The following is a 9,881-nucleotide window of genomic DNA, read 5'->3' as shown; positions in this document are numbered from 1 at the left end:
TTTTACAAATATAAAAAAAATCATATTACTTCTTATATTATCATCTTGGTTAAAATAGCTATCTTTACCTTATTTAAAAAAAAAATCAAATCTTCAATTTAAAGACCATTTTCTTTCTTCTTAGTCACTTTATGGGTAAGTCTTGACATGCCATAGTCCAATGCAAGCTCTTTGATTTTGATGGATTTCAATGCTATAATGATGTAGTTGTAGAATTGTAAAAGGCTCATAAACAATGTTATCATAATGTCATAATCTTCAACAAACTTATCAATAATTACTTGTTGGTTTGTAAATGCTTTTACTTTGTTGACATGAGCCATGAGGTCATTTCTTTCTTCCATCTTTATGGTTAAGAACTTATTCTTTTTCCATAGAACATTGGCAAGGTTTCTACTCTCATACATGTTCCAAAGAATCTTCTATGTTTCTCCTATTCTTTAACAAGCAATTATGTGTAAAAAGTTAGCATCATCAAGATTAGTTGTAATCAGTCTAAAAGCCTTCTTTTCACAATATTTATATTCTTTTTTTTTTCTTGACATTAGCTTTGTTACTTAGACCATCCTCACTTTCATCTATAATATCTCAAAAATTCAATAAAACCAACAAAAGCTTCATTTTTTTCTTCCAATGGTAGAAGTTGTCACTTCTAAACTTCTCAATCACTCTCAAGTCTTCACTATGATTTGAAGCCATATCTAAGAATGAAATGTATAAAAAAGATTAAAAAAAGAAGTAATAGAGCTTTCAAAATCAAGATAAAGATGTTATTGCCTAATAAATCCAAAATGCCCTCTTTATAAACAAACTAGTAATTTTACTCTTAAATCACTTTCAACTTTACTTATAAGACTTCTCACGAGACTTATATTCTATCTTAACTTCATCTATAAGCTTTGTCCTTCTTCAATTACCTCTAATCTCACAAAAAAAAATTAATTTCATAAAACACTTCTTATCTTTGTAAGAGGTCTTTTAAGAACTTCAATACATAAATGCATAATGTAAGTGCACCAATGATATAACTCAACAAAAAAATACAACACTAATATTCCAAAATATTACTCTAAGGTATTTAACAACCTCCAAGATCATGTATGCTCTTAATAATAAGTGAGAGAAAAACTACATCAACAACTAGATACAAAAGCAAGATTAAAAGATATCAAATACTAATATCAACAATAACCATAAGATTTACTCTTTTTAATAAGAAAGATTTCAAAGAACTTCAAATCTCACAAGCAAATATAAGTGGGCCTATAATCTATTGAAGAAAGACAACTTTGAAGTTACAACACATAGCATCATGAAGGTTGTACACAAAGAGAGTAAAGAGTAAGATAACTCTCACTTCTAACATCCATTACTTATAGATGGTAGTTATTATTCTTAATAACAACTTCCATCCTTTGGCTTTTACATCTATTTGAAAATATACCAAGTATATCTTTTAGCATCTTATCAAATATAAAGAATTGTCTTTAGCATATCTTTTATGTTTGTAGGATCCTTTGCAAATTCATCTATGTCAAAGATATCCTACATCATATATTTTATATCCTTCTTTAGTTATTGAATATTTTCTAGTTGTTCCTTTATCTTCTTAATCTTGACTCTTGGCCTTTATTTATGGGATGCCTTTCTACATGCCAAGAATCAATCGTTTGACCATTAATAACTTACTTAAGATAATATCATCTTCAAGGTATCTTATTCTATTTTCATTTTTACTTACTTACTTCAACAAGAAGATCATCTCTATTCATCAATTTCTTAAATTTGTATTTTTGGAGTTACTTTCTTCTATCATGAATGTTGATTAGTAAATAAGAAATGTGAAGGTATTCTGGTTGATTGTGGGGTAGAATAATCCCAATTCTCTAATATAAGACTAGCTTCAAAATCTATTTGGTAGACATTGAAGACAAATTTATTACAGTCTAAGGATGACTTTCTTCAAATTGACACGGAATATATGATATGGAACAATAAGAGAAAAAATGGATTGATCTAAGATTTATTAAGATTAATTCAATATATATATATATATATATATATATATATATTTTCTGAACAATACTATTGGACAATTTATTATAAAGTTGTGAAATTTTGATATTTAGAAGATTTTGATAAAAATCTTCTGTTTAAAATACAGGTGCCATACATATTAATAATTTTCAGCCATATCCTACTTACATTATTACTTGTAATGATTATTATATATCAAGTATTATATTTTCTTATGATTTAAATAAACTTCCAATACACTATGTTTTGATGTTTAATTTCTTGATTTATATTGTAAAACTTTACTGTGGTATAATTGCAATTTTAGTTCCAGTAGTGAGTAACCCATGGTTTTCATCAATATAATTACGATCCATGTGTAAATTAAAATCAAAGGCCAAATTTTTATGCTGTATATGCATAATATATCTTGTGTTTTTTTATTTATATATATCTAACATCAATATCAATACAAAGTTACACTGCAAATCATCCCTGTAACAATATTAATTGACACTCTCTCCTAAAGCTTCTAAAGCCCTGCATTTAAACCCATCACAATTAACAACTTTAAAAAAAAATTAAAAAAAAAAAAAAAAAAAAAAAAAAATTACACTCGACAGCTTTGAAATGCATAATCTCAAATCAAAATCACCAGAGCGATTCTTATACAAATGACAGCCAAAAGTAAGCTAACTGAAGCACAGATATTCAACAAAAATGTTCTTCATCCCTGAACTGCAACACTGAGGATCAACAAAGCTCATCACTACTGCAGTCATTTCGACGATGCTGATCACTGCAATAAGTCAAATCTGCAGATTTGTTCATCATTTGGATCGGAAATCAAGCATTATATCGTGGTCTCAACTGTTTACCGACAAGGCCCATGAGTTGGTTACCGACCCTCATCTTACCCTGTAATTACAATTGCCTGTTCCTTTTGTTCTCCTTCTTTTTCAACTTTTTTTTTTTTTTTTTTTTCTTTTCTTTTTTTGTTAACAGTAACGGGATTCCATAGGCCTGTTTCGAATTGCTGTAACTTCACCAAGAAATTTGCAGATTTTCAGATGGTCCTTAACGGTGCCTGCGGTACAGTTCATTGTTCTTCGGGATTTCAGGGAGTTCAGTGAGCTGCGTGTTTGAATGATGCTTCGGTAATGAATAGATTCGTGTGAACCGAATTTTTCTAGTGTACGAGTACGGCATAAGTATTGATTGAGGCTGCATGGATCTGTGAACGAATACGAATCGGAGCTGCGAGCTCTAAGGCTACCCTGTCAACTAAGTAGGTTTGATGTGCGAGCTGAGAATGTAAAGATGTCAGTAGCACTGGAGAATGTGCACACTTGAGGCGAATCTGGATCTTAGCATTTTTCTGAAAGCCCGGTTCTCTTTTTAAGAGTTCGTCGATATTTTTACATTGCAGCCCCTGACCCGGAGAACCCAGCAACTGACCTTGCGCGTTCACCAGATCTAGCCTCACTAGAAATACAAAGGCTGATCATGGAGACTCCCACAGTCCAAGTTCTTGGAATATTTACTCTTAACTCAGATACCTTTAATTCCCTAGTCTGAAGTGCCACGCTTGTGCCATGCGTGCCCTACTGCGCTAAACTACGCTTTTATTGAACAAACAGCCAAATCTAGATTGCTAAGCGTGCAGATGATTTGCTGTCTCGGGTGGAATCACTTGGATCCAGTCTGGTCGACACCCGAAGACGGATTGACCAGATGACCCCATCTGCGTTTACTACTTTCAGCTCTTATATTGATGTTCTAGAGAACTCAACCCCAAGCTCGCCAACGGACCACAACCCCACTCCCCTAATCTTGCCACATTTAGAAGCCACGAAAAACCTTTCCCATTGCATGACCTCAAGAATCCAAGATGCCCCTCTTCACTATGTCTGCAGAGACCACGAGCTCTCAGACATCCATAGCCACGTCACGAAAGGCAACAATTGACTCTTCTGCTCTGAATTCTATTTTACTTCGGCATTTGGTAGTCCATTCGACAGTGCCGATACAGATTTGCACCGACGCTCACTCCAGGACTTGGTGTGCATAATTGACTGTTCACCTTTCACAGAACTCTCGTCGCTCGGCACAGGCGTCCTCTTCAATACAAGGGCGGGAGAAGGTTCTTCGCCACCACACTTCGAATGCTTTCTGTAGATTGGGGCAGTCATCGCCGGAGCTAGAGAATCGGTCGAACCACGAGAGCAAGATACTCTGCTGTTGCTTCAATGGGAGAGTAAGGATTGTTTGGCTGATTCCTTCCTCAACCACCTTCTTGTCCAAACTGCGGCAGCATCTTTGCATCCACGCAAAATCGTCCACCAGAGGCTGGAGCCAGGTTTGCAGCAGAAGGAACCTCACGTCCTTAGGAGACAGAACCTGTCCATCAACACGTAGCTTTGACCTGGTGAGATGTTGTGGTTAACGTCAGTTACACCTTAATTCAACTATCAGTTCTGTGCCTATATTTTTCGAAAGATATATTATTGAAAGACCATATGTAGAGGACTAAACTAAAAACGAGATTTGATTGTCTTGCCTGGCCTTTGCCGATTGCAATGCACAAACGGGCGGTGAGACGGCTGACTTCGTAACGAAACATCACTGGCACCTTCGCGTGTAAGTTCGCAAGCTCAGCTTGATGAGCCCACATGCGCACAAAGTCATCAGCAATTCTTCGGTCTATCAAAATGTCCACCAACCAATGCAAGTTGTCTGCTTGTCGGGAAATCTCGATCAGCATTCCTCTATCGTCGCCACTCTTGGACTGCGTTCCACATGTTGGAACAATATTAATGAATTGTGTACTCACGGGATGAGACAGTGAGTCGTAAGGAATTGGGTTACAATGGGTTTGGTCGCTTCAAGAATAGATCACATCAACGTGGACACAATCAGGTTCGTAGACATACCTGCATGAACAGATGAAGTAGAGAGTCGAGACATGCATGGCAAGCTCGATATAAGCTCTCCTTACTGACATCGACAGTGTTCTTGTTCTGCGACATGTTCTCTCGAAGCATTCTTGAAACGAGGGATTTCATTTCTCTTCGAGCCTTGTCGTCAGTTCCTGAGAGTTACAAGACAACTAATATTTAGAAATCAATCAGGCACTGCGTCATGTAAGTGCAAGAATAATTCGCATGATGCTGCAAGAATGAATCCGTGGCACATAGCATGGCAGACCTTTAGTGACGGCCTGCAAGAGCCGAACTAGAACATCTTCAGAGTTGGTGCTCTCAAGGGCAGAGCACCGCTTCATCACGTCTGCAGCAACGCCCACACTCTCTAGCTGCAGCTGCCCCATCAGCGCAGTCACCTTCTCCTCCTCCTCATCAGCCCATGGGACAGCCTCTAGGTACTCAAGGCAAGCAAAGACACCTCCCTCGAACATAATGTGAGCCGAGAGCTGAGACCACACACGAGCAACATTGACAACTTTAATACTCTGGTTCCCGTTGCTACGGGGCACTGGATATGGCGATGAACTGTTTAAATCGATCATTTTGGAACAGAGATCATAAGATGTGAGCCGGAGCGTGACGTACCTTGAGAATGCCAAGGACCCGACTCACATTTTCCTTCATGAGGCTCTTCTTGACATCTTCACAATACATGAGTCGCAGTGTTTCAAGGTATATTTCAACGTCGTCAATGTCGGTGATCTCAATAAGGTTGGAATTCGTTCGTTGCTGTTTCGACCATCTATCCGACAGCTTGGCTGCGAAGAACCGGCTGTGAGTTACTAAAATGTGTCGATGAACGTTCACAGTGACGCTGTAGCCTTCTCGGTTGTTCAAAATCAATTTCAAGTCGCTTGTATTTGTGGCGTTGAACTGGTTTCCGGGGCTCGTTCCTGGTCGTCACGAGAAAGCCACACATTACGTAAGTTAGGACAGAATAAATTTCACCAAAGCACTCGGAGAAACACGTAAGTGAATTTTTTTGACCTCCCCCCTAGCTCAACTATTAATCAATCCTAATTAGAAATTCCAGAATAAAACGTGGACAACAGCAGTGTCCCACACCTGAAAGAGGTTGGCTATGCTGTCGTGCAAAGTCTACATCTGAGTTCTATCTCCGTAGACCTCCGCATTGGCGTTAGAAAATTCATTTAGAGCAGCTGGAGTTTCATTGGCGATGGCATGAGTACCTACAGTGGATTTGTGTGGAATTTCAGGTCCCTACAGTACCTGAGAGGATGGACTTCATCTTCTCTTGAAATGTAAGCTGCTGGCTTAGAGATATGGTGTGAACAGCTTTCGGTCCCAATTCCTGCTCGTGGGTCATCATCTCAAACAGAGTAGGGGAGGCTTTGATCTTGTCCACTGGGGGCGAACTTGACACCCCCGAGGATGAGTTCTGCATCTTCGCTGCCGACGTCAAGTTGTAATTCGACATCGAGAACACAGCACTCGTCACTGTTTGTTGATGTTGCGCGGCAGGTACGGCAGATATAGAAGCCGGCGGAGGCACCACTTCCACCACCGGCGACACCTTTCCTGGAGACAGCCGTGGCCGAAACACAGGTGAGCTACCGGACGTAGACACACTCCGCTCAAAGCTGCCACTAAAGTTCTTCACCATGGATCCAACGTCCCCGCTCTTCACCTCGCCACTTCCTTTCTTGCCTCCCTTACGCCCTTTCCCCCCTCTCACACCCCCACCCCTAGGTGGTGGAGTCACAGCCCCTGACCGGTTCATGCAGCCGCACCAGCTCCCAAATCCCCCATCAAAATCATCCCCCTGGTACACCACATTGCTCTGCTCAACACTTCTACCAGACTTCGACATGTCGCCCTTGCCACTGCGCCCGCTCCCCTGCGCCCGCGAGCTCCACTCCTGCTGCAAAATATCGGCACTTCCCCCTGCTCCGTCTACATTTCCGCTGCTCCCATACAGCACTCCGCTTGTGGGTCTCCCGCGTGCTTGCTGGTGCTGGTATGCTTTCCGAGGCTGCAACTGCTGCCATGCAGGCGGGCGGGACACCACTGCCATGTCCCTCCCCGACCTCAATTGCTCTACCTTTCTCTCTCACCTTCACCCTCCTTTAACTCTCCAACTCTAAGTTCTGATAATGCGTTAGACGATCAGCTGCGGCGCCATCCCAGGTGCAGCTCGTGATGATGACGATGATGGTGCTGATGATGCTCTGCTTTAGAATGAGTTGGGTAGTGGTCTGGTGCTCTGCCGCGACGCTGTGTACCGTTGAGTCTGCCTCCAGGGTCAGACTGCAGATCGCACAGCACCCGTCAGTGGTCGCGCGTGCGAGCTCGGCCGCGGCCACTGGCCCCACTTCTCTCTCATGCTCGCGCTGCCACTTCCTATCTGGCGTCGTAATTTTGCTCCTGGTGATCATGGTTCCATATCCCGTGGTTTGTTTCTGCTATCTTGTTTTCTACTGTTTTTTTCTTCTTTTCTTATTTATTCGTTTTCCTGTGCAGGAAACTTGTGGCTGCAGCGTCTGATCATTATGCTCATCATAAACCCTGCACCCACGACAGCAGATTGTAAATGTACTCCTCTGTCTTTATCTGCTTTCTCCACTTGATCTACGCAACCAACAGAAAAGCAAGTCGAAATTTCATGCTGCTCACTCATGAGCCTGATGACTCATGATACTGATTCATTTTTTCCACGCTGTCAAAGTGGCAGTCACGTACCAATGTACTTGGCGGTCCGACAGAGCCACCAAATCCATACACAAGTGCCGCTTCAACCTTTTCTAAGAGGAACCACCCGAAACTGGTCGACACCCACCTCTTCAACACGGCTTCGTCATCACCAAAAATCAGTTGCAGCTTTCTGATTCAACCCTAACGAAGCGGTTTCAAGAACCTCGAATCCATCGACGACCACCTCTCGGTGCTTTCCAGCGACTCCTGTAGTTTAAGCTTGTCACACTCGTGGCTCTTTTGCATGGGCATCAGCGTTTTTATTTTCCTGTAATACAAAGACCGTGTGTGGGGGAAGAGTTGCATGAGTCACAAGCCTGGTCGAGCACAGTCGCAATCAGACAGCTCCAATCCCCGTAATCTGCGAAGCAAAACACGTGCTCTGCGCACAGCATCCCAGAAGAGAGCCACCATCTTCTTCATCCAACTCCATTTTGAAGCGAACTCCTGGAGTCAAGTCGAAGCTCAAAACTCACCCACAAAAACAGTTGCAGAGTTGCAGGATTAAAGCCAGGCAGACAGTAATTAAGTACTGGTAGAAGATCACTTAACTCATGAGCACTTAAGTTGGATTCCTCAACATGGAGGCCATCCAGTGTAGATAAGCTTTGCAAGGTGACATGATGCGTCAATTCAGAAAATACCATTCAGGCCTAGCAGAGTTTAGGGTGGGGAATTTAGGGCTTGTGATTGGACTTCAGGATTAGGGTTTGGGATTTCAGATGCACCTCTTTGCGGGGTTTGTGAAATGCACATTAACCCTAAAAGTTCTACCTTGGAATATTATGGAAAACATATGTCCAATTTAAATTCTTCAACTTCTTTATAAAGCCTAGTGCCCTTGTTTGAGAAAGTAAAGTGATTTCGGATACATTTGCAATGAATTTAAAGGAATCATGTTCAGGAAAACTCTTAAAACGAAGCAAAGAATTCAGATGCATTACCTTTATCACATGATTGATTTAACTATCATCGGAATTTGATGATCATATCAAGGAACTGTCAGGTCAACTTACATAGGCTTAAATGAAAAAAGATATCAGAATAAAACGAAAAGGAAGTATTAAAAAATAATTGTGAAAAGAATGGGAATATTATCCATCTGAAGGCATAAAAGATATCATATCATTTTATCATTCATTCAATGCTCTTTCTTTTATTATTATTGGGGAGGGGGGGGGGGTAGACATTAACTCTGTGAAGTGGCAGCACTGAGCACATGGCAGATGGGAATGTCAGAGCCTGGACAGCTTCGGACAGAAGGGACTGAAAGCAACGCTTGACAATGGATGAATAATCATATTACGAATGACACTCGGAACGACATTCGTTCCGGAGACCACAAGTTTGTCTTTCCTCTAGGGACCGATCCGGCGCTCCACAACAAGGGTTCTAATGAATGAAAAGTGGAGAGAGGAGAGGATGAATGAAAAAATCCAGCTGGCGAGGTTGTCTCTTGGTCGTGCATCCACATCCAACAACCTGCTTGGCGGGTACCATGATGTGCTCCGGGTCTCAATAACGGTGCCTGCGGGTACGGAAAACGCCAACTCCTGTCCTTGTGATGACCTGATTTGATACTTGTCCTAGCCATCAATTGTCTGGTGAGCCTTTTTAAGTCTGGCTCAGACCTCCAGCACGCTTGGGCCCAGACCTAATTGCCCCCAGCCTCAGTCCCGATCCCGAGGAGGTCCATATGAGTCATTCTGCTCCTGAATGCAGTCTTCCTGTGTGAAAAGAGACCATTTTCGATATCTTCATATGTTTTGTTTGTTTGTTTGAAGTTCTGGTTTGATTGCCCGTGAGTTTCAGAAATTCTCGTTAAACTTTTTGAATATTGGTTTATTTATTTATGTAATTTATTTCTAATTTTGAATGACAAAGTAACATATATATGTATATATATATATATTTAAACATTCATTTAAATTCACACACACAGACGATTTTGTTATGCAACCCCCTTCTACCCTTTTTGCTTCATATATATATATATATATATACACACAGACACACAACTTGGTTATGCTAACCCCTTCTACCCTTTTTTTTCTTTTTCTGTATATATATATATATATATATATATATATACATTTTTATGTATGCACAGACACATAACTTGGTTGTGCAAACCCCTTCTACCCTTCTTGCTTACTTTAAAATCCAACT

At 40.8% G+C, this 9,881-nt stretch overlaps 1 protein-coding gene across 2 annotated transcripts; it reads right to left on the bottom strand.

Annotated features, from left to right (window-relative positions):
• Positions 1 to 3,389: 3,389 nt before the first annotated feature.
• On the bottom strand, positions 3,390 to 8,320 carry LOC112279340 (BTB/POZ domain-containing protein At1g63850). 2 transcript variants are annotated; one of them, XM_024513691.3, is made up of 7 exons: positions 7,701 to 8,320; positions 6,231 to 7,526; positions 5,586 to 5,893; positions 5,224 to 5,446; positions 4,950 to 5,107; positions 4,577 to 4,804; positions 3,390 to 4,441 (listed from the first exon to the last, which is right to left on the bottom strand). In XM_024513691.3, exons 2-7 carry the CDS (start codon positions 7,033 to 7,035, stop codon positions 4,424 to 4,426), a joined length of 1,740 nt encoding a protein of 579 aa, XP_024369459.1. In that variant the 5' UTR covers positions 7,036 to 7,526; positions 7,701 to 8,320; the 3' UTR covers positions 3,390 to 4,423. The 2 variants fall into 2 exon arrangements, with proteins under 2 accessions (XP_024369459.1, XP_024369458.1); XM_024513690.3 differs by having other exon boundaries at positions 3,390 to 4,416; positions 7,701 to 8,296.
• Between the last annotated feature and the right edge of the window lie 1,561 nt (positions 8,321 to 9,881).

This window comes from Physcomitrium patens, chromosome 3 (assembly GCF_059467195.1).
Source record: "Physcomitrium patens ecotype Gransden chromosome 3, ASM5946719v1, whole genome shotgun sequence".
NCBI classification, from domain to species: Eukaryota; Viridiplantae; Streptophyta; class Bryopsida; order Funariales; family Funariaceae; genus Physcomitrium; species Physcomitrium patens.
The sequence above is the reverse complement of the archived record's forward strand: the minus strand, read 5'-3'. Positions and strand labels throughout refer to the sequence as shown.